General features: G+C 37.3%; 2 protein-coding genes across 2 annotated transcripts in view; one reads left to right on the plus strand and one right to left on the minus strand.

The window, feature by feature from the left end:
* glmna (glomulin, FKBP associated protein a) overlaps nucleotides 1-10,679 on the minus strand; it is a 45,376-nt gene extending 34,697 nt beyond the window's left edge. The window contains exons 1-3 of the mRNA XM_028811440.2: nucleotides 10,614-10,679; nucleotides 6,711-6,796; nucleotides 3,273-3,398 (exon numbers count right to left, since the gene is read on the minus strand). Of these exons, the coding sequence (XP_028667273.1) occupies nucleotides 3,273-3,398; nucleotides 6,711-6,749 (165 nt within the window). The 5' untranslated portion in view covers nucleotides 6,750-6,796; nucleotides 10,614-10,679. The remainder of the gene's footprint in view (nucleotides 1-3,272; nucleotides 3,399-6,710; nucleotides 6,797-10,613) is intronic.
* A 1-nt stretch (nucleotide 10,680) lies between these two features.
* rpap2 (RNA polymerase II associated protein 2) overlaps nucleotides 10,681-25,878 on the plus strand; it is a 157,745-nt gene continuing 142,547 nt past the window's right edge. Inside the window, exons 1-5 of the mRNA XM_028811438.2 lie at nucleotides 10,681-10,779; nucleotides 15,174-15,219; nucleotides 19,317-19,431; nucleotides 22,690-22,788; nucleotides 23,096-23,161. Coding sequence (XP_028667271.1) covers nucleotides 10,728-10,779; nucleotides 15,174-15,219; nucleotides 19,317-19,431; nucleotides 22,690-22,788; nucleotides 23,096-23,161 — 378 coding nt within the window. The 5' untranslated portion in view covers nucleotides 10,681-10,727. The remainder of the gene's footprint in view (nucleotides 10,780-15,173; nucleotides 15,220-19,316; nucleotides 19,432-22,689; nucleotides 22,789-23,095; nucleotides 23,162-25,878) is intronic.

Here is a 25,878-nt window from a genome sequence, read left to right on the forward strand (position 1 = left end):
AAAATCACCATTTTGGATCTGTAGGCACTATATTAAAAAGTATCAAACTGAAATTTGTCTAGGTTACAGTTTGTGGTAAGATTGACTGTGATGACCTGTAAATGCATAATGAATGTTCAAGATTCCTAGCACAATTAACTGCTTATTATCCAGGTTGTACTATTGTCACATTCATTTAACTCTTCTTATATTTTGGGCAAAATTAAAAAGCGCAAATGAATCTAAGCATGAACACAAGTATAAACCTTTCTCCAGACTGTTCTGGTATTCTATCTTGTTGCCTGAGGTTACAGATATAAAAGGAAGTGTAAACATATGAGGGCTGCAGTTGGGATTTGGGACATTCTGTTCAGGTCTATGTAGTAATGAGTTTAAAAGCAAGAACAGGGTCACCTTAGGACCCTGCTACAATAAAACAGCAATGGTAGAAGTGAGGTCTCTAAAGCCAGAATAAGAGAAAAACCTTAAAAGAAAAAATTACTCATAACTCAAATATGAAAAGACGGAGGAGAGGTGAAAGACAGAAAAGATGACGAATTTCACATAATAAAGCATACTGATGTGTATAGTATGGATAAAATATAATAGGCAGCATTTGTCATAAGGTAAACAAGTTTATTAGTCCAGGAGGAGAATCAGGCACTGTACAGAACTTGGGCCACTTTAATAAAGAAACTGGAAAAAGTGTTATTAGCAAAAAACAACACAAATAGAAATTGTGGTCAGATTGCATTGGTAGTTAAGCACATAAGGCTAATGATGTGGAGATTTACTACTGTCACACACGTGCACATGGGAGGCAGCTAATGGGCCTAAATGAGAGTAATTCTACACCAGTAATTTCACTTCTCTGCAGACCAGTTACAGAAAATTCCGCCTGGCCCTGATGATGTCACTTCCAGTCCCGGGCCTAATGACGCCACCTCCGGGATTCTATTCCCAAGGAAGACGTCCCGGCCCTAATGACACCACTTCTGGCTCCGGCCCCATTGATGACGTCACTTTCTCTACTTGCCTTTAAAACCTCCATTTTGATCATCTCTAATCAGTTCTGTTGTGGACTCTAATCTGTAATACATTTATTCAGCCAATTTTGCAGCCAGGAAACCAATATGTGGGTGGCTGCCCCAAACCTTTTTGTGTCTCTTTGTCAAGTTTATGACATTACAAACATGAAAAAGTCATCATCTTAGAAAAATCAGATAAGCAATTGATGGTGATGGGTGGGGAAAGTAATGCAAAATACATAAATACTGTAATTATAATCTAGGAAACAAGAAATATTGACAAAAGGAGAAATAACAGTTGATAAAAAAATGTATTTTAACAAGGGTTGTTGATAGAATTAGTGTGTAAACATTTACAAAAAATATCTATATGCAATAAAATCGGTGAATGTCTAAGAAGCATAAGCACAGTGAAAAACAGAAATAAAGACCAACTCAAAAATATTCTGAGCCTACCAATCACTTCAATTAATTGCCAAGCTTTAAGACTAAAGGTTATACAGTAATCCCTCCTCCATCGCAGGGGTTGCGTTCCAAAGCCACCCGCGAAATAAGAAAATCCGCGAAGTAGAAACCATATGTTTATATGGTTATTTTTATATTGTCATGCTTGGGTCACAGATTTGCACAGAAACACAGGAGGTTGTAGAGAGACAGGAACGTTATTCAAACACTGCAAACAAACATTTGTCTCTTTTTCAAAAGTTTAAACTGTGCTCCATGACAAGACAGAGATGACAGTTCCGTCTCACAATTAAAAGAATGCAAACATATCTTCCTCTTCAAGTCAGGAGCAGATGTCAGAGAGATAGAGAAAAAAAGCAAACAAATCAATAGGGCTGTTTGCTTTTAAGTATGCGAAGCACCGAGGCACAAAGCTGTTGAAGGCGGCAGCTCACACCCCCTCCGTCAGGAGCAGGAAGAGATAGAGAGAGACAGAGTTTGTTTTTCAATCAAAAATCAATACGTGCCCTTCGAGCTTTTAAGTATGCGAAGCACCGTGCAGCATGTCGTTTCAGGAAGCAGCTGCACAAAAGATAGTAACGTGAAGATAATCTTTCAGCATTTTTAGACGAGTGTCCGTATCGTCTAGGTGTGCGAACAACCCCCCCTGCTCACACCCCCTACGTCAGGATCAGAGAAAGTCAGTGCAAGAGGGACAGAAAAGTAAGTTGGGTAGCTTCTCAGCCATCTGCCAATAGCGTCCCTTGTACGAAATCAACTGGGCAAACCAACTGAGGAAGCATGTACCAGAAATTAAAAGACCCATTGTCCGCAGAAATCCGCGAACCAGCAAAAAATCTGCGATATATATTTAAATATGCTTACATATAAAATCCGCAATGGAGTGAAGCCGCGAAAGGCGAAGCGCGATATAGTGAGGGATTACTGTACTACTGTTAAATTTTACAGATACTGGAATAAAGGAGATTCAAAACAAATCAGTACAGTTTTAAAAAAATGGAAAAAAGAGCACAAATGTCTAATTTTAGCACCACATTAATAGAATATACAGTCCATCATGTAAAAGAGGACTGTCAAACTCAGATCCTGGAGGACCACAGTGGCCACAGCATTTCATTCCAGCCAGCTTCTGAATTAGTAACCAATTACTGCAGCTAATGTTCTTTTTATTAATTTTATTGACTCGCTTTGTAAGATTCAGGACCCTTGTTTATTTTTTCCTTAAACAGCAGCCAAAAAAGATAAGACTTAATGTACATTTAAAAACACAATAATGAAAAATAACTATGTTACACGAGGGACAGTTAAAATGCTATTTTTTTCTTTATATTTGCAACCTATGCACACAGTTATTTATGGGGAAACGTTTTACTTAATGTATATTAAATGTTATTCTGAATCAGAACCTGAAATTGCTTACTCTGTATTGAGGATCCTTTATGATTTTCCGTTGTTTTAAAGTAGTTATAACACAACTCATTAGACAAACATTTGTAATCTCATTGCCTTTTACTTAGCTCTGGGCAGTATTGAGTAATTTATGAAAAGAAAGCTACTCTTTTATCATACAGTATATTAATCACCAGAAATTATGTTAAAAATGAAAAGATTAAAATAACTATTGGTGGTATGTTGTGGATTAAATCACAATAAAATTTGTGTTAAAAATGTCACTTCAAAAGATACTAAAAAATATGGTACCGACAGTATTTTAAATGCTCACAATCTTTAGTACATTTTGTATATATTGTAAAGAACTCAAAATTGAGTTTTTATAAATGAAATGTAATTTTATGTTACCTTATTTTTCTCCTCTTTTATTATGTCTAAAATCTCTGCTGTCTTCATTTCCTCCAAGCAGTTTTTGCCTGCTTTCTGAAATATTTCATAATCTTCCACTTTAAATCCATCCTCTGGAATTACCCGCTACAAATGCATATATAGAACAATGAAACAGAAAGAGATAATTATTCAGAAAAAATCTTTATCAAGATTATTATGGCTAAAAAGTTCTAACTCTCCACTCATACATCAACTTTTCCTATTACAGCATTGCAGATGGCGAGTACTTTAGTCAACTAAGGAATCAACCCTGAACGAAACAGCAGTCCACTAAAGGCACACACACACACACATACACACGTACTGTATGCGTACACTCACTACTATTAGGCAAATTCAGCATTTCCAACACACATGTTTTTGGAATGTGAGAGGAAACAGGAAAACCTTCACAGACACAAAGACAGCCACACTAATAACTGTGCCAAGATATTGCTCAAGCCTTTAATCACCATATTTTTACTTTTCTAGATAGTTTTAAAAAATTGCAAATGTGCACTAAAAACGGGTATGAAAAGTAATGTATGGGATAACAATGTCAAAAAAAATGTAGCTCTAAATACAAAGACCCTCTACTGATCTTAAGTTGACCTTAGTATAAACTTCTTCCATGTAACAGAACTACTCCTTTTTATTATTACATCTTACATTCCAGCCTCTGTGTTTAGTTTATACTATCATAAACAACAAAAAGTGTGTTTTACTTACTTTTCTTGATCAATATTTAGATTTTATATTTTACTCAGAAACGTTTGCAAGGTATTTTAATCTCTTTTTTTCTTCCACTTTAATAAAAGGACAGGTGTTTGAGTGTCCATCTGGTTGCTATGTCTCGGTTATATGCCACTTAGTATGGAATTCATAAAAGCAGTGCTAATGTTTGTGATGCACCATCTGTTGGAATGAAAAATGCAATGCATTTTATTACTACATGTATTACAAAATACATTCCAATAGATGGCACACTCCAAACATTAACACTGCATATGCTGAGGTCTGTGTTCATTAATTACATTTTAGCCAGTCTTGGATGAGTAGTACAGATTATTTTAACATTGTGTATCTTTTTTAAAATATAGTATATACATATTAAAATGAGAATAAATTGAAAATAGTAAGCAATACATACATCTTTCTGGAAAAGGCACTGAAATTATTTTAGCGAGCTCAGAAGAACAGACAGTAGTGTTAATAATACTGTTGGTTAATTATTTGAATATGTCATGAAATTAATGACACTTACATTAAAGAGAATATTATTTGTAAAGTTATGATATGCTATTATTTGTTGGTCCTTCCATCCCTGAAAGCACCCTTAGTAAATTTTCATTTTCAATTTCGATACACCATTGGTTAAGTTCTTTCTCAACTAAGGAATGCTGCTGTCACACCATCCCCATATAGCGGTTGGGGTGTTACAAGTAATTCAGAAACATATTAGCTAACACATTTTACACCTTCCCTTTCTATCTAAAATTTTAGAATATGTTGTCTCTGCCCACTCACAACCTATCACCTCTCTCTGCATCATTTGTTTGTCCCAGTCCAGTTTGCTTTCAGAGCTGAATATAGCATTGAAACTGTCCTAGTTGGTGTTGTGAATGTGCTGCTTATTTAAATCTCACTTGGTATCAGCATGCTGTTCATTACTCATGTATTATTCCTAGGCTTATTCTGTTTAGCACCCATATGCTGCCATTAGGGCATATCATAAAGAGGATGGTTTGAGTTCTATCTGCTACACAGATTACAGTCAAATCTACACTGGCACCAAACCCAGTATTACTGTATATCTACCAGCTGCATCTAAGGAATAAACTAATGGATCCAACAGCATTGCCATTAAAGTAAGTTGCTCTGATTCCAACTCCTTCATCCATACGCAGAGTTTCCAATTTAGTCTCTCTGATGGCAGTACTTGGTATCACCCACTGCTCATGCACGTAACCTTGGTGGCACACCTCTAAAGCTGCCTTCTATTACTTTCACAATATTGCCAAATTCAGGTGATTACTCTTAAAGCCTGTTTCTTTTATCACTTCTAGTTTAGGCTGCTGTAATGCACTTCTTTTTGAACCAGTGTTTGTGACTGCTTTAAGAAGCTACTTAAAATAAATATATTTATATTTCCTTTTAAGGAGTTTAACCATTCTTAGGGCCTTCTTTTCCTTTTTTTAAATTATTCTTTTTCATTATTATCAATTTTCTTTCAAGGTACTTCTTGCTAGCTACATATGTCACTGTTTTGCCAGCACTGCCACCCTGATGTCAATCTGCTGTTTCATTCATACTATATTGAAAAGTTGTTAATCACTTTACAGACATGCAGACTTGTTATATTTGTTAGTGCTTGCAGTAAATGCAGAAATTATTTGTAGATAGAAAGCATAATAAAGATTAAAAATATTGTAAATAATTTTTCCTCCATGTTATGAAGGAGACATAACAGTTAACAGGTGCACTGTTCTCCAAGACTGATGGGTATAAAAGTAAGAGGAAACACTGAAGGAGCTCTAATCTATTTGTAAAAATAAGATTGACTGAAAAGAGATCTCTCCCTTGCGGGGGGGTTGGTGTGGGGGGTGATCTTACGATCTGGTATGCCTGTTATCATCCAGTTGACACTCAGAATGACCACCAGAGGGCGAACTGGAGACAACTGCCAGCATTTTTTATGTTTGAGCATCACCGCGCCCCTGTTGCTTTTGAAATTAGAGTTGGCCAGTTCCGGATAACATACATACAAGACTGCAAGACAAGCACATTAGTGAGTCTTCACTATATGTTAATTTATTTTTATTTTTAAAGTGGTGTTTTTTTTTAAATTATATTTTTCTCAACCAATTAAAAAAAAAAACACTTTATTTGTATTTCAGCTAGTCTGTGATAAAGTAATTATTGTTTCTTTTTGTTATCACAAGGATGCCTCATAAACACGAAGGGCATGTTTTGTTAAATCAGAACCTTTGCTGCTTCAAAGTATACACATTTGGTAAGTTTTAAGGCTTTATTGTTCACCTCTTGTACTTTTAAATTTTATTAAAAAATGCTTCACTTTAAAACAATTTTTTGTGTCAAAATAACATATACAATGGTTGTGAATAAATAACTTCAACATGACACACACCAACTTTATCCTTTAAAGAAAAATGAAAGGTTCTGCTTAAAACAGCAAAGCCTGACTGACTGATCAGCATGCACACCATTGCAACTTTGAATACTAAAGCAAACATTAACTGTTAAGGTCGTGGACAGACATGTGCCATGTGTAGAAGCTCCATGTGCAAAAGCGGAAACTGCTCCAGCTCCCATCACCTTTACAATAAGAAAAATTAGTTCATATTAACAATGGATGCCACCCATAATAAATATAATACAAATGAAGGAAAGACCTACACATCTCTGTATCATCTCCGTAAGTTGATCTAAAGCCATTTATTCGTCTTCCTGAAAGGAACTCTGCAGACATCACATCACCAGCACTGCAAAAAAATATAAAAAAGGAGAACCTTGTATTATAAAGCTATGAAATGGAAAACAACAAGTTTCCTATTATTAAGTTATTTTTGATACCTGGAATCTTTAGAAGTAAGTTAAATTTATATGACTTTAAAAATGCTATGTTTTACAATTTATTTCTACTATAAAATGCATCGGCTCTTTGTTTTTATCCTGTTTAATTCAATAGCAAAGCAGCATTGAGTTCAAGTCCAGAATAAGCCCTGGACGAGGTGCCAATTGATCAAAGGAGCACTGACTGATACAGTATCAATTTAGGATCTCCAGTCTACCAAATCAAAATATATTTTGCTGTCTAAAAATTTACTTTTATTGTTTTACTTTACTGAATGCATGTTGTAAAAATATCAATCTGAATGGTAAGATTTTAATCCATCATTTTTTAGTGCAGGCGGCACGGTGGCACAGTGGTACTGCTGCTGCCTTGCAGTTAGGAGACCTGGGTTCGTTTCGCGGGTCCTCCCTGCATGGAGTTTGCATGTTCTCCCCATATCTGCGTGGGTTTCCTCCGGATGCTCCGGTTTCCTCCCACAGGAAGGTTAGGTGCTTTGGCGATTCTAAATTGTCCCTAGTGTGTGCTTGGTGTGTGGGTGGGTGTGTGTGTTCCGTGCGGTGGGCTGGCACCCTGCCCGGGGTTTGTTTCCTGCCTTGCACCCTGTGTTGCTGGGATTGGCTCCAGCAGACCCCCGTGACCCTGTAGTTAGGATATGGATGGATTTTTTAGTACAATTTTTCCTTCTCATAAGGTGCACTTTCAATTTTCAGACCTCCCATTGTGTATTCATACCTAATATTTTTGCTCCCTGCCTCCCTCTTCTGACCCCATGCTGCCTCTTCTTGCCATGTGTTTTTCAATCTTTCCCTTAATAATTCCTTCCGTTAATTTTCCTGTGATGCACGTTAAGCTTACTGGCCTATAGTTTCTTAGACCTTCCCGGTCACACTTTTTATATGACAGGATCATATTTGCCATTTTTCAGTTCTTCTGAATTTCCCCAATGCACAGTGACTTCCTAAAAATAGGTGTGTAGGGTTTATATATGTATGTATAACCTTATCCACATCCAGTTCTCTTCACCAGACAATCCTATAGTTAGACTCCTTCTTATGGCTGTACTCCTCTAAGTCTCTGTCAAATGAAACTGTGCACATCCACAGGATTATTTTCATGTAGCATTGAATGTACAGGAATTCATCTTTATTTGTACTTTATGATAGAGCATACTCCTGTCTCACAATTCCAGGGAGCCGCGTTCACTTGCTGGCTTGGTAAATGCCTGTGAGGAGTCTGCACAATGACTCCACGTGTGCTTGGGCTATCCACAGCTATTTCATGTGTCTCCAATATACCAAACGACAGCAAGTTACATTAATTAGAAATTCAAAATTAGTTGCCCAGGAGGGTATGTGGAGGCATGCAGGAGTGCGCTCTGTGATGGCCATTTTACCTATGCCCCTCTAAACTGAATTAACTGAGCTCCATAATAGATGCAAGGATAATCTGACCCAGAATAACAGTGGGCTTTTGAAGGATTACTGTCCCATTCAAGGTTTGTCTCTGTGCTGTACAGGCTTTCTATGACCCACTAATATTTGGGTCCATTAAATGAATGATTATTGTAACAATTAATATGGTAAGATACACTCACTGAGGAAATTGTTAGGGACACCTGTACACCTACTAATTCATGTAATTCTCTACTCAGCCAATCATTTAGCAGCAGCAGCACAACCTTCAGATACAGGTCAGCAGCTTCAGTTAATGTTCATTATCAAACACCAGGATGGGGAAAACAATGTGATTTTGACCATGGCATGATTGTTGGTGCCAGATGGACTAGTTTTAGTGTTTTTGTAACTGCTGGTCTCCTGGGATTTTCACACACCACACTCTCTAGATTTTACTCAGAATGATAAAAAAAAAACAGAAGTCATCCAGTGAGAAGCAGTACTGTGAATGGAATTGCCTCGTTGGTGGGAGAGGTCAGAGGAGAATGGCCAGGCTGTTTCATGCTAACAGAAAGGCTATGGTATCTCTGGTGCCCACTCTTTACAACGGTGGTAAGCAGAAAAGTCATCTGAGACTGCCTAACATGTCAAACCTTGACTAAGATGGGCTACAACAGCAGAAGAGCACATCAGGTTCCACTCCTGTCAGTCAAGTACAGAAAGCTGAGGCTGCAGTGGGTACAGACTCACCAAAACTGGACAGCTGAAGACTGTAACAACATAGTCTGGTCTGTTGATTCTCCATTTTTAATGAGGTTAACAGATGGTACAGTCAGAATTTGGCATCAACAGTATGAATCCATGGACCCAACCTGCCTTGTGACAACAATTGTTGGTGGTGTAATGGTGTGGGAAACATCTTATTGGCAGAATACTGGCCCATTAACACCAATCAATAATCGTTTGAATGCCATGGTCAATTTGTGTATTGCTGCTGTCTGTGTGTATCATTCATGGTCACAATTTATCCATCTTCTAATGGTTACCTCCAGTATGATAATACACCAGGTCACAAAGCAAAGCTCATCTCAAACTGGTTGTCATGAGTTCAGTGTTTTGCAGTGGCCTTGCCAGTCACTGGATCTGAACCCAATAGAACTCCTTTGGGATGTGAAAGATAGGGAGATTCAGAGCATGAATGTGCAGCTGACAAATCCGCAAGACCTTGCGTGATGCAATCATGTCAACATGGAAAAAAATTTCAAAGGAATCTTGTGAAATCCACGTCATGAAAAACTGAGGCTCCTTTGAGCACAAAAAAGGCAATTCACAGCATTGGCATAGAGGAGGAGCAGGAAGTTGGGACATCACATTACCAGACCCACCACATGACAAACCACCCAGACTGGGACCCAAGTGCAGCCATGCAGTGGGTGACACCTCAGCACCACACTGGAACTGGAGTGCAGATCTTGCCACCAATCCCTAAGATTTCCCTGCAATTTGGAGGACCTCCTTGCAGGGCCATTGGTATAGTGTTCCTAGTTATGTGCTCTGTGGGTGTATATTGCCCATGGTGTACATACATAAAGTATGTAAATTCCGTTTTGATGTATAGTTTTAAAAAATTAATTACAAAAAAGTTAATATGACCACCTTGTCATCAATTTAATTATCAAAATATTTCAGATATATAAGTAAAACGTATTTGGCCCACTTTTTAAACAAACTGAGAAGGCCCAGAACCGTAAGCAGTGCCATGTTATTTCGGGGTATTTATCTCCTAGTATCCTCCTTGGATTACCGAGACCCTTGGAGATGAATCCAAACGTCATTTCCATGACGGAGAGAAGATCCTGAGCTATACAGGTTACCAAAGGCCTTAATTAAAAAGGTCTGTAGGTCACCCAGAAGATGAGTCTTAAAGGTTGTTTAACTCGTTACTTGTGATTGTCAAACATTATTCTAATATTCCAATATTAACAAATATTAAAGGAAAGATCATGAAAAACACGAACACGTCATGAACACATATAGCATAATAAATTATTTTCTTTCTGATCATGACTAAAATTAGCGAAAACAATGCATCGATCTTAAATACAACCGATTGTGAAATCTTAAAAATACTGAGTATTCTGTTGATTTACGGGCAATACAAGTAGAACGACTAGAGAATGTCATCGATGTCTGAAGAACACGCAGTTTAATTCTTTACGCATCCCCAGCTGCACTGTTTAAACGCCCGATAAGCATCTACTATCGAGAATAACAAATCAATAAACTTTTAGCTTCTTATTGGAATTTAATTCCTTGTATTCGTTTACTTACGTATCCGCTGCACTGAGCGCTCTCGGGACAATGACAACGTTTCTCTCTCTCTGCTTGCCGTAGACTTATGACGTAGTGAAAGCGTGGGTGAAAGGTCACAGTCGTCTGACAGGCATGGCGGAAACGCAGCGGCGAAGAGTTCGGTTTAACACAGCGGGACGAAGAGGTTAGGGCTTGTGTTTAAGTCCTTTTTATCTTTTGTGTGTTTGTGAATGTCTCTGGCGCTGACAACTGTGTTAGAGAGGATAACCAGTTGTGTCAGTTGTCTTAGTGCACACTGTGTCGGATTCCTTCGTTTTGTTATTAGTGTTTCTGTCTTGGGCTGATTCCTTCCCTAGTATTATATGTGGTAATCCGTGAGTTTTTATACGAATTTCAACGCATTCTGCCATATTGAGCTATTTATTAATAACTTTTCAGTTCTCTGATGATTAATTTCTCGCATTCGTTTCTTGCGTTTTTCGTACCCCGTCATTTATGCTCCGTGCTCCAGCTCAAAGTTTTTGTAGTTCTTGCTTTAGCGAAGAGCAGTAGAAGTTTATTCTTTTTCTCCACATTGCCTCAATGTAGGTCCATCAATTTTTCTACACAATACATGGTTTTTAGGTGTTGGAGCCTATGATGAGGGTAGTAGGTGTATGGTAAGAGCCCAACCTGGATGGAGTCCGTTTGTCACAGGACGTGTTATATCATTCAGTCGCAGACACCATTCGATTTTAGTGTTGACAGCGGGTCAGTCACTGGTGGAGTACTATACGAACTTTGTGAAACATCTTATGTAAGGTCCACATAGGTCTGAAATGAAAAAAGCACCATAAGGGGGAAGCGCTGGCCATATTCTAGTTTTATTAGAACTTTATTTGTCCTCTCGGAGATGTGGCTTTTTACAGAACCTAGCAAGTAAAATATACACCAAAATGACTATAAAGAAAGAACACTTCTGACTTGGTTGACACAGTCCCATTAAGACAAAATACAGATGTATTGCGCTTGGTATAAAGGAACCCCAGTAGTGTTTCTTGAGATACTTCTGCCGAATAATTTGTCGGCTGAAAGTCCTCATTGTTAGTGTGTCAGAGAGAGGGTGTGCAACATTGTTCATAAAGGCACACAGTTTTGTTTTAATTATCTCCTTCGCTACTACCTGCAGGGGATTAGGTGGGCCTCTCTTGAAGTGATGTTACCGGATCACCACACCACAGAGTAGAAAATCACACGGGCCATCACAAAGGTATAGAAAATGTGAAAGATGTCACTACCCACATTAAGTGAACACAGTGTCAACACCGATCCAGCCTGACATTAATACAGACCCTCCACCCCCACCCTCAAATACTTGTAGCAATGCACCACCTCCACATCTACTCCTTGAGCAGTGACCAACCGGACATAGAGGGTCTTTGGTGCAGTGGAAGTCAATAAATCTGTTCCTAAGTTTTGCTAATGTTAAGATGCAGACAGTTCCTCTTTGCACCAAGAAACAAAGTTCTCCACTTGACTACTATACTTTATCAATACACCCCACAAGTGCAGAATCATCACAGAATTTCTGCAGGTGACATGACCTGGTGTTATATTTGTAGTCGGAGGTGTAAAAAGAGAAGAGAAAAGCAGTCAGGACTGTTCCATGTGGTGTTCTAGTGTTGTTCACATTTGTGTCGGAAACAGAGTCCTTGAGTCTCACAGACTGCAGTCTGCCCGACAGATAGTCCATTATCCAAGACACCTTAGGCTCATCTACCTGCATATCTCTGAGCTTACCTTTTAACAGGGATGGCTGAATGATAATGATGGCACTGGAGAAATCAAAAACATAATCATTAAAGTGTTGCCAACCTTATCCAGGTGTGAATAAGGCTTGTGGAGCAGAGAGATAATCACATCCTCCACTCCAGTCTTTCTCCAGTGGGTCCAGGTGGTCTACCACAAGAGGATTCATATAAATGTAAGAATCTTTGTTTCATGACTCACCAAGGGACACCAAATACATGTAGGAAAATGTGCAATGATGTGAGAAGAAACTGATTTATGGTTGATTATCATTTTTTTCCTTTGGCAATGCCAGTAATTAATTAACTAGGTCAGGTTCTCCACTTTTTTCCATATCTTTCTCTGTAGGAGGAGTTTCTGGCCATTAGACTTCTAACATGGTACCTTATGCATGCTTGTTTAAAGAAGCAGAATAGTACAGTTTATTGACTAACATAAGGATTATTGTAATATGATAACTGCACAGAATGCAGGATGCAAGAGAGACAAATCCATGATACAGAAGAGACTGGCTGTTTACTAGCTTTTAAGAGTTCTGATTTATTTTGGCACAGATTAAAAGATTTACAGCACCAAGGCTTTAAGGATGATGTTTGCTGTTATTCCTCCTCAAGTGGAGGACTATTCTTGAGTTGGAGTGCTCTCTTTGTGTTAGTCTGTGGTGTGATATGATGCTGCCTTCCTCAGGCCGCTGTTAAGCTTTTTGCTGTGCCCCCTGCAATTTCTTAAGGAAATGCATTACTCTTTCTAGGCTTAATTAAATTAGATTAGATTTTTCTCAGTTTTTCTAACAGAAAATATTATATATTCTAATATGATCAATTAATTGACATTGGCAATTAAACACTGCTTACATGTAAATATCCATCCATCCATCCATCCATTATCCAACCTGCTATATCCTAAGTACAGGGTCACGGGGGTCTGCTAGAGCCAATCCCAGCCAACACAGGGCGCAAGGCAAGAAACAAACAAACCCTGGGCAAGGCGCCAGCCCACCACAGGGCATACACCAAGCACACACTAGGAACAATTTAGGATCGCCAATCCACCTCACCTGCATGTCTTTGGACTGTGGGGGGAAACCCAAGCAGACACGGGGAGAACATGCAAACTCCACGCAGGGAGGATCTTAATTATTTTAAATCATTACTTGCACTACAGCTTTTTTGCTGTTAGAATATACATTTACAATATTTATACAAGTGTTTTTGGGTCTTGTTTAGAAAGCAGACGCCACTTGAGATGGCCTTCCCCTTGCCCAAACACTAACCTTATGGTCAATAAAATAGGTCCCTGATGCTAAGTCACTATTTTTGGGCTAAAATGATAACAGAAATGTGAAACCTACTTATATACCTAATCGTAATTATTGTGAAACAACCAAGTGGCGTCCGCTTTCTGAGCAAGAGCCGTATTTTTTTTTTTCTTTAGTATATCAGACAGACAATCAAAATTCTTGAGGTGTAATTATAAACGTGGATTACCATTTCAATTATGCCATTCGTGCCAAAACGTATACTGTATGACACACAAACAAATACACAGTACAATCTTTAAAAAAAACTGCAAATGTTGTAAGATGTCTTTCAAGAGGAAAGAAGGCTAACATTTTAATAGGTTTATAAGACACATTTTGCTGTTAAGCTATCAAACCTATTATCTACTAAGCAGCAATATGAAATTCTTTTCTTTTTCTCTCAAACGGTGTTTTTTTTAATTAAAGGACAAAATAGAAAGGCCTGAATTCATTAAAGCCGCATTTCTTGCTGCTTGACTAATCACACAGGATGACTCTTCCCTTTTCTCAGTTTATTACTCTACTTTCTTTAATGTAAAGGCTAATATTCCAATTGTCTTTTGCTTTCTGGTAAAACAAGCCTTGAATTGCTACTCTTTGCTTGCACTACAGGAGGTTTGCCTAAAAAAAGGCCATCTGACTCAACTGCCATAGTAACTACCATCTGTTCTTAACTTCTTATTTTAAAGTGATGAACCTCATTTGGAGTTTTTGTTAGCATTGCTTCCTTGTAACACTTGGTCCACAATCTGAATCCTGGCTGGAAAACCGTATTTGTGAAACTTGCATGTTTTCCCCACGTTCTTCTAAATTCTCTTGGTTTTCTCCAGCAGCATAAAACCATCCATCCATCCATTATCCAACCTGCTATATCCTAACTACAGGGTCACGGGGGTCTGCTGAAGCCAATCCCAGCTAACATAGGGCGCAAGGCAGGAAGCAAACCCCAGGCAAGGCGCCAGCTCAATGCAGTAAAACCATTTTAACAAGCTCTGCATGAATTAGCACAGGTGGATGTCTGAGTTTGAGTGAGGTTTTTGGTTTTTGGTCCAGGGCTGCTTCCTTCTTGCACACTTCACTGCTGGAATCAACATGGGAGTTTTCTGTACCTTGATAGGTAAAACCGGTTCAAAAAGTGGATGGTAGAATGTCCTGAAAGTGAAGTTTCTCTTTACTGTTTTAGCACAATGTGATATAAAAGGGTTGTCTGAATTATTGCTTATTTTGAATTTCAAATGGATATTTATAATCTTAATACTTATCAAACTTTATATAATCTGATTTGCAAGATATCAAAGGTGGTAGGTGGTAATTTTAATATTAATAATTGTGTGAGGTTTTTATTCTCTAATACTTGATACATCTTGCCCTTACAGTCTATTATGTATGTATTTGTTTAACTGTTTTAAGGATGGTGTATATTAAACATTTTTCAATGGATAGTGCTTCACAGAGTGTAACTGTTCTTCAAACAATGGTTTTAATTTCAGGTGGGAAGCAAGAAAAATCACTGTCAAGTGAAGAAATAGCTAAAAGGTAAGAAACAGGCTTCTGACTTGTTTTACTTTGACAATAGGAGGAATCTTAAGATGAAAATGAAAAGCAGTAAAATTATTTCCTAGCATAACCTTAATTTTCCTTTTTGCGATCCTTTTTTAGTAGAAGAAGAAGAAAAACAAAAACTGTAAAACAACCAAACTCACCTTAACCCATCCTGAGTTAAGGGGTAAATATTATGGTATAACGCCATTGCCAGAGAAAAGAATGATAAAGGGACCAAAAAAAAACATTAACAAAGAACAGTATTGGGGCCAAGATTTCAACACGTCAGCAGAAGCAGATGAACTTTCAGTTGAATTACTGGAGGCACTATTAGTCCATGATACAGATGATTCAAGCTTAAAATAAATTATAGAAAGAGAACTACTAGTTGACTACAGTAGAGGTGTCAAAATTCATCTTTGTTTTTATCGCCAAAAAATAACTACCGTGTTTCCCCTACAATAAGACAGGGTCTTATATTAATTTTTGCTCCAAAAGATGCACTAGTACTTATTTTCAGGGGATATTTTATTCTTGTACAACAATATACATTTATCCAAATACAGTCATGTCATCATCTTCTGAAATATCGTCATAACTCTCCACATTCAAACCCTGAATTTCAGCTTGAATTTCTTGCTACTCTAGCCGCTTTTAGGATCTTCCGGGATCGATGTGTGTGCTTTGATGTTTGATGAATGGTTCGATGTGGTGAAGCAAAATGCCGACATACAAATGCATTCCTGGTGCTTTGATATTCAGGCGTCGCATATTCCCCAAAGTAATGAAATGATGCATTTTAAAAGACTCACATACCATGTTTTTTTTTATTTGTTTTTTTTTTTTTTTTACCTTTACAATAGCAACAGAATGTACGGTGGCATATTTGAGCCACAGAGAAAAAGAAAATAAGGACATAATGAAAATGTTTATTTTGTGATTAAAGTGGAACTTTCAGCCTTAAACTCAATGTCCTCTTTGATCCCGTAGTTTACTTTGTCATTAAAGTAGACTATCATAAACGTCATCTTAAAACAGACCCTGATGTTCAATTGCTACGCGCTTCTGGGGCTTCCTCCTGACCTGACCACAGCGGCAAGCAGCATCGCCATACAGAACACATTAAATTTATAATATTCCAGCTCTCTGCACATTACGTGATGAAACGCATTAAAATATGTATGTTACATTTTACAGATAAATCGTTAACTTTGTTTAAATAGTGAATACTGCTATTGGTTACACATATAAGGTGGCAGAGTGGTAGCGCTGCTGTCTCGCAGGGAGTCACGTCCCTTGTGATCCCTGCCTGGAGTTTGCATGTTTTCCTGGTGGGTTTCCACAGTGTGCTCAGTTTTCCATCCAAAGTCATGAAGGTTTGGGGATTTGGGAAAGCTACAATGACACCAGTGTATGTGTGTGCTTGTGTTCACCTTGCGATGACCTGATGCCTCATCCAGAGATTTTGTTTCTGTCTTGTGCCTATGCTGCTGGAATGGGTGCATCCCCGAATTGATGGATGTAATCGTTAAACATCCTTTTCAGAGATATTGTGGCAAGGTATCCTCGGAATTTAATGGATGTTTTGGGCACACGCGTCACATCGCGTGAAGTATAAACCTGGCCTTAGGTGCCTTACTTTTGAGCTGACGATCTTGAGTCGGGTTTATTTTTGGAGTAGGACTTATATTACAGAGCAGCCTGAAATCATGCTAGGTCTTATTTTCGGAGTAGGTCTTATTTTCGGGGAAACACGGTATATACCCAATGCGGACCAGCATATATCAACAAACAACTACTTCCACATTTTCTTTACAAAACACATAGTTCTCTTCTCATCACAATTGTATATTATATTGTCTTCCTTCTTTATCAGCTTTTTTTTTCTTTGACATTGCAGTATGTTAGGAAAGCTACCAGCAGCCACTGGATTGAAATATGAATTGAGTGAACAAAATTAAGAATGTGGATGAAGTCAAGCGAGAGTGGTAGTAAGAACACATACAAGAATGTGTAACTAAAGCAAAGTTCATCCATTTACAGTGGTATTAATGTGTGTCATGATCAAATGGCCACGTTTATATAAAAAAAAGAGTGGCAGCTGTGGTCTGTGTGAAGTCTAGCTAACGTAACGAGAAAAAATAGGGCCTTGGAATTATGTAGGTGACAGTGTGGCATCTTTCAGAAGGTGTTTTTCAGCATGGTACCACATGTTTATCACATATGACAAGATAGAGCTTGGAGAATTTAGATTTTAGAGGGGTGAACTGAATATCCTGAAGTGAAAGAGTGGAAGCAAGAGTGGGGGTGAGTGGGTAGGAGAACAAATCCCTAACAAATAGATCAAAAGTTGAAAGTGCCATGGTAGATTGTTAGACCGTGTGCTGGAGTGCCACTACTTGTCTCAGACCAGAGTTAAGTGCTTAAGGGCTCTTATCATTCCACAGAAAACATGGAAATCAGTGACCTCGCTTCCATCCAATATTTAGAGGGTGTGGGGGAAGTTGCACCAAAGGATGTCTAAAATTGAAACGAGGTAGTATTCATTATGGCAATTGCAAGATGAGACTGGAGAAAAAGAAAAAAAATTCAGAGCAGTTGTTAAAGGAGGCTTTTATTGGTGAAGATACAAGATATTATGATTGTATAAATAATTTAAAGATATGCAGGTGGATGAGCCTAAGGTGTCCGGGATAATCACAAGGAATTACATTAGCACAAGGAACAGTCCTATCTGCTTTCCTTTTAATCTTTTACACCTTGAGCTATAAAAATAATACAAGTTCATGTCAGTTGCAGAAATTGTCTTATTATTCTGTAGTGATGGAGTGTATTGACAAGGGGGTGAGTCAGAGTATAGGATTCAGTTGGAGAACTTTGCTTCTTGGTGCATTAAGAATTGTCTGCAACTTGGTTCATCTACAAAACCAAGTAACTGGTAATTGACTCTCCCAACAAAAAAACCCTACACCCAGACACTATTCAGGAAATGGATGTGGATGTGGAGGTGGAGGTGGTGCACTCAGCTACAAGTACTTGGAGGCCCACATCAATGACAGACAGGACAGGACTTGCAGCACTCATGAACTGTATTAGAAAGGGCAGAGAGAGTCTTTTTTTGTCTTTGGAGACTGCACTCCTTTATTGTAGGCAGTTACTATACATCCTCATACGTATTCTACGACCCTTTTATGGCAAGTGCAGTTTTTCTTCGCTTAGGTGTGCTGGGTGGGTAACAAAGGCTTATGGTTATGTTGCTTGTCATAATATAATAATATTTATTTACTGAGCTTCTGTAAATGCTAAGTTCCATTCTTACCTCAAGAAAATAGTACTAAGAATCTGTGATAAAATGTATTATTTTCAGTTTACTGATGTTGTCATAAGTATACCTCAAAAATGTGGAAGGCATATTTTCTTCATTGGAAATCTTTGCTCTTTTAAAAAAGATGTATTTCAAGGATTTATTTAATCATATTTACACAACAAACACGAAATTTGCCTTTCCAGGTGCATCCAATAATAGACATAAATTACATATAACAAACAAATAGATACGAGATAGGTTAAAACCTACACAAAATTTCTGAAATATTTATGGCAACAAATCTATTTTTCAAATGATAACAGATTGATAGTGCTCTTTTACCTACACTGGTTGCATAAATTGAACAAAACTACATTTCTGGAATTTTGTTATCTCCAATATTCCTACTTAAGAAGACATCTGGAATTGGGAAGAAAGGTATTTCTGATGTGATTAGTATGGGTTTTTAAAGCCTCTCTGTTTTCCTGAAGTTTAGGGTTGAAATGGGTGTCTCTCATCAGATGTATTTAGTAATTTTTAAGGCTTTTGTTTTCACCATTTACTTCCACTATAAAATGCAAGAGCAGACTATGCATTTTTTAAATTTTTATTTACAAAATATTTCACTTTGGAATGCATTTTCATGTGACAGATTAACATTCTGCCATGATTGTGAGAAGTAACTTGAGCTTGAAAAATACTGAATTTATCCACTAAAAATTGTTTTAATGTCTATAAAATTGATACTTTGCTAATTACTTGTGTTTATAATTCTGTTGTAAAGGAAAGAGACTATCCAGCATGAGTTGAGGAAGAAGCGAGAAGCTGAACAGAAAGCACTGCACATTGTTCAACGTCTTCTAGAATGTAACGTCTCTGAAGACTTTCTCATTGATTGTGTAAGTGTTTTTTTACCTTAGTGTATGTAGTATGATTTATTTTGTAATTTTTATTCTGCTTTTGCTATTTCCAGTTTTGTGCAATGGTAAAAATTAAGGAATTCTTTTAACTATTTTAAAACTAGTTAAATATTGAAAAGCAGCATTATATTTTTTGAAATGCAGCTAGTGTATGTAATTTGTTATTTATTTCCTCATATTTGGTTTACAATATTTTAGCCTTTGAAGAAATAATTTTTAAATTTGCTCATCATTATAATCATCATCTTTTTCCTCCACTCTCCAAAGACCCACTGACACCACTTTTAACCATATCTTCTTTTGGCCTCTTTTTGTCATCGCCTCCACCACCCTACCTCCCCATACCACACACCCCCACCCCTTTTTTGGCAGACCTTCTCACCCATCTATCCTCTATCTTTCACTCCACATGTTCAAACCACCTTGGTTAGTTTCTCCTGTACATCACATTATAATCTCAACACAAAGTCTTTTTCTTTACTTGGCATTCGTCTTCCTCTCACGCCACAAATCCATTTGATTATTCTCAACTCTGCTCTTTCCATCTTTGCTTTTTATTCCACTTTCATCGGCAATGTATCACTCTCAAAGAGAATACTGTAACTCACACAGCTTTTCTAAATGTCAGAGAAGCCAGAATGGGGGACAGCACCTGGAATTTGTTTCATGCACCTCTCAACTTCAGTCTCACTGCTGTGTCTGCACTCAGTATGTCACCTAATTAACAGAACATCTGTACTTTTTCTAAAATAACTCTATTGTTGAAATCTAAATGAAAACTTGGCTTCATTGGCACTCTCAACCTTTCACACTTTCTACAAAAAAGGTTGCACTTGCTGCCTATAGATATTTCGACATGACTCGGGCGCCGCCGCGAGTGGCAGCCTTTCCAGCAGCTCCGTGTATGACTTTATCTTTTTACCTTTTTTCTCTATTTTTCTCAATTTTATTGTTCACTAATACAATTTTCTTTTATGTGGACTTTTAGTCTTTTTACTACTTTTTGCTACTTGGACATGGATTTTTACACGCATTTGCACACAAAACACGCGATAACCTTAAATGAATGTTGTGTTTTTGATCCGCTCCGGACTAGTGAATCTCAACCCAGCAGCAGCGGTAACGTTTGCAGGTCCTCTCCCGTTAATACGGCAGGTAACTAATCAACTAACATTGCATATTATGTTAGCGCGATTTGCCTTATTGCAAAACCTGCTATTACTGTGCATTGCATTTAGATGACCATGACGAGAGAGACAGACAGACAGAGTCTGGCTGTCTCAGATGCTGGCAGTTCTCGCTGCAGTCTACCGGTAGCTTCTCCTTTCACAGAAGCAGGGAAAAGTAAAATGACACAGGCCAGGATAGACGAATGTCACCGAGCAGTGACTAAGTTTGTGGTAAAAGGCTTGCACCCATTTGCCACAGTAGATGCCCCCGATTTTCGGTAAGTGAATGTGTTTAATTGTAGGCTAAGTCAGGGAATGTCAAATTTGCGTGTTCTCCTCTTACCAGATGTTTCATCCGTTTCCACTTCTGAGCTGAAACGTGTTGAAGGCAGCCGTCACTGCAGATGGATGGGCAAGTTTTAGTCAAGATCATTACCTCACAGTAACGCTGCATTATGTCAGGAATGGCCAGGCTCAAGAAAAAGTCCTCAAAACCAAACCAGTGTACCAGGCACAGACAGGGACAGCTGTAGCAGAGGAGACTGATGAGATCTTGGAGGAGTATGGTATCAAAGACAAGGTTGTGGCAGCCACCGTTGATAATGCGGCCAACATGGATGTAGCTGTCAAAATAGTTGATGGTTGCAGAATTGCACTGTGCACAGTTCCATTGGACTTGAGTTGATTGTATTTGTTGCTGGCTGATGTAGTTTTATTTTTGAGTGCTCAGCTCATATATACTTTTAAAAAGGAGAGTGTAAATGTTACTGGACATTCTTGTGTAATTGCCACAGAATAATTTATGTTATACTTTGTTATTGCTACAGAAGAATATTTATTTTATTATTATTTTACATTTACACATTTTTTTCTGGGGACCCCGTGGCACACCATCGAGGAGGCGTAGGCTGTGGATCTCTTAAGATCTCACTGTTGGGTTTGTAAGGTCATGCTACTCCTAAATTTCTATCTTGTTCAAAGATAAGATATAAAACAAAGTTCTAAGTTAATCGACCTGTGTGTTCTCCTTTTTTAAAAATAAGAATCGATAGGAGAATCGATAAAGAATCGAATTGTTAAACAGAATCGAAAATGGAATCGGAATCGTGAAAATCTTATCAATTCCCATCCCTAACTATTGCTTTAAATGGATTTAGGTTTTTGGATTTTGCTTAAAATGTTAAAACTTTTTGTGTTGTCATTTTTAGTATATATTATGTTTGTTTTATAGACTTAAAATTGGAAAGTTTTTGTTTACATACACTTTACGCTGAAAACAGAATTTTGGTGTTTAAAATGCTCTGCTTGGTAAAAGAAATAATTTTCAAAGAAATAAACAAAAACCTTTAAAGATGAAAAATAAGTTTAAATGCCGTTGGTAATGAGACTGCAGTGAATGAAACTATACAACTTTGGATTGCTGTCACAGGTAGTAAAAGTTTTAGAAAGACTTCAAATATTTTAAGTAGCTACTGTATACCTTTTTGTTAACTTGTCTAAGATGAGAATGTAAAAGTGTAAGGAAAAAATGTTGGCATTCCAAAAATAAGGTGTTCATTTATAAACACTGCTTTAAAGATAAGTGTTTACTAATGTCAGAATGCTAATTTCACTACATATGCGGTCTCAACTCCTCTTTTTGGTTTAAGTACATGAGATGATAAATGCTGCTAATGGTATTGCTAAATGATGCCTTCAATAAGGCAAAACAGACAGCTATAGGAAATAGTAAAATGATTGAAAAAACGTACCAAACAGGGAGTAACAAAATGTTGCAACATGAACCTAAACAAAAATCATGTTTGTTAAATGTGTTTCAAAAAAAAAAAAATCACTTCATAGATACTAGGAACTAAGGTAATGACATGTGCAGTTGTCAAAGTCATAGCTTAATTAAAACTTGCTGGCAACTGTACTTCCAATCAGAAGGATGTGTGGCTCAAAACATGGTCAATGTTAAAGCATGCCATAATTAGTGTAACATTTTTGTGTATATGTATAGTGTAATGCACATTATAATTTTACTTTAATATTAATTTTTAAATTTGTCTTTTTACTTCCAATCTAGGCAATATTTATTTCTCCTGCAAACTATAAAGATGCTGTAGAAGAAAGAGCCATTATAAAAATATGTGGCTATCCTGTCTGTCAAAATGCACTTGTAAATGTAAGTTTCTTTTTTTTTCACATTTTGTTCTGTGTATTATGTACTTTAAAAGCTCTGTTTTTGATTAGGTTAGTGGTGTGTGCTCGGAAATGCATACATGTTTTATAAAGGATTAATGGATTTGCAAAAAGCATTTTGCAGTTATGTTGCAGAATTGCTGACATTAAAATTTCTAAGTATAATTTATGACTGTGCTTTATCAGTAAGAAATTGAGTTTGACTCAGTTGCGTTTGTGGATGTAAGTCATTACTTTCAGGTTGTACAAGTTTTTTGTTGTATGAGCATTATTCATTTTTTTTATTTTAGGTTCCTAAGCAGCAATTCAAAATTTCAACAAAAACCAACAAAGTATATGATATTACAGAAAGAAAGGTAGGTGAATAAAATTAGTTTATTGGATCTTTAAATATGTTGTGCTGATATTTCAGACCAAACCTTTTTATGCTAACTGTATTAAATTAGCTATCGGAGTGCTCTGAGTCCAGTTATGTTAATATACCTTAATTAAATGTCATACTTCTGAGATAAGTACTGTATATTCATTTGCCTGGTTGAGGAGAGACCTCAGTAAGAAAAGAAAAGATTGTTTAAGTGTTAGCTATTTGGACAAAGTGGTGATTGAAGCAAATTAAGGAGAAGTCTATAAATGTCTGTTGTGACAAGACCACTCTCCTTATAAGATACCAGTGTTTTCACTTGAGTCATCACATACACAGTGAAACCAAAAGCACAGTCATTTTTTGTATATTTGGAGGTGCAGATTTGTTTATTTCTTTTCACTCTGCCCCTTAAAAGTCACTCTCCTATACAGAAACAAGTTCTTTTAGCTAGACTATTTTTTAATGACATCCAAAGTTTAACAAACACCAGGCTCTGTTTTGCTTTTTTGTCAGTAGTGTAGAATGTGAAAAACCAAACAACCACATTTTCACATGAAAGCAGCATACAATCTCATAGCAATGAGCATTTGATCATATTTAAAGTAATTGCATAAAATCAGCAGTTTCTGCCATTATGAGGCACTTTCTGATATTTAAAAATTTGTGTATTTTCAGTGCTGTTATTTATGTATTTTCTGTGCTGTTTCCACCATATATGCAAACCTTTCCAGAAATGTCTTTATGATTTTATTAAAAAGAGGAAAAAAAATAATTTACAACTTCCTGGTTTCATGTGATAGGTAGATAAAGACAGCAGCATAGTAGATGTTACTATGGGAACAAAATTGCAAAAGTGCATTTAGATTGATAGTCTAATATAATGTTTATGAAAATCCAGTTTAGTCTGAAGAATGACTTGGGTGCACGTTACAGTACATGTGCTGTTTTCAGTTTGTGAAAAAGAATAACACAAGATCATTGTACCTGATATAATGGGTTGAATTCGATTCTCCTGATTTAATGAATTACAGAAACAGTATGTAGAACATTTTTGTTGGAAAAGATTAAACCAATCAAGCAGAAACATGGCTATGCAGTAGTTAGCCAGTCCTGAAGTTGAGTTGCATGAGGTGTATGGTTTGCTTTTTTTCATTCTGCATTATTGTGAGTTGTTCTTTTTTCCCGCTCAGATGTGCAATTCTAAATTGGTTATGCAGCTTTTTTGAATTTAGGTAGTTCACAGCTAATGTGTTTTCCTAGTTATTAAGTAGTGTATTATCGTGATATTCCACTCTACTTAGCCTTTACCTGTTTTCTTCACTGGTTAAGTGTACTCAAGTTCATTACCGGGTTGGTCTACTGTCGCACTTTAAGATTAACACACACATATATAGATATATCCATACACACACAGACCTTAATCACAAAAGTACCATATGAAAGACGTATATACATGTACGTTATTCCCTAACATTTTAACCACACAAGTATCGTTAGTATGAATAACACCTGTATAATCCGCTTTCACTAGTACTTAAAGAGACTTACTTATCATAGGCACAAACAGCGTGCAATGTCTTAGATATATCTGAAACCTAAATATTACCTTTGGTCTCCAAGAATATATTCAAACATACAAAGGCTCAACATCCCTGGCTATAGACCATTTATCAACCAGTGAATGTTTTACTTTAATGCACTGTTTATTATTGGACCTTGCAGATCTGATTATATGGCACTTCCTTACTGCTCCAGGTGCTCCAAGAAATTTACCTTGTTACTTCAATCACTCTAGATATGAACACAAAATACAGAAAGTTAAAAGCAATTTGGTATTTATTAAAGACAATAATACCAGTAGAGAAAAGCATAAAAGAAAATATGGATAACCAAGTCTGGATATACAGTGCATCCGGAAAGTATTCACAGCGCCTCACTTTTTCCACATTTTGTTATGTTACAGGCTTATTCCACAATGGATTAAATTCATTTTTTTCCTCAGAATTCTACACACAACACCCCATAATGACAACGTGAAAAAAGTTTAGTTGAGATTTTTGCAAATTTATTAAAAATAAAAAAACTGAGAAATCACATGTACATAAGTATTCACAGCCTTTGCCCAATATTTTGTTGATGCACCTTTGGCAGCAATTACAGCCTCAAGTCTTTTTGAATATGATGCCACAAGCTTGGCACACCTACCCTTGGCCAGTTTCGCCCATTCCTCTTTGCAGCACCTCTCAAGCTCCATCAGGTTGGATGGGAAGCGTCGGTGCACAGCCATTTTAAGATCTCTCCAGAGATGTTCAATCGGATTCAAGTCTGGGCTCTGGCTGGGCAACTCAAGGACATTCACAGAGTTGTCCTGAAGCCACTCCTTTGATATCTTGGCTGTGTGTTTAGGGTCGTTGTCCTGCTGAAAGATGAACCGTCGCCCAAGTCTGAGGTCAAGAGTGCTCTGGAGCAGGTTTTCATCCAGGATGTCTCTGTACATTGCTGCAGTCATCTTTCCCTTTATCCTGACTAGTCTCCCAGTCCCTGCCGCTGAAAAACATCCCCACAGCATGATGCTGCCACCACCATGCTTCACTGTAGGGATGGTATTGGACTGGTGATGAGCGGTGCCTGGTTTCCTCCAAACATGACTCCTGGCATTCACACCAAAGAGTTCAATCTTTATCTCATCAGACCAGAGAATTTTCTTTC

Source organism: Erpetoichthys calabaricus, chromosome 10 (assembly GCF_900747795.2).
Source record: "Erpetoichthys calabaricus chromosome 10, fErpCal1.3, whole genome shotgun sequence".
Taxonomy (NCBI): Eukaryota; Metazoa; Chordata; class Cladistia; order Polypteriformes; family Polypteridae; genus Erpetoichthys; species Erpetoichthys calabaricus.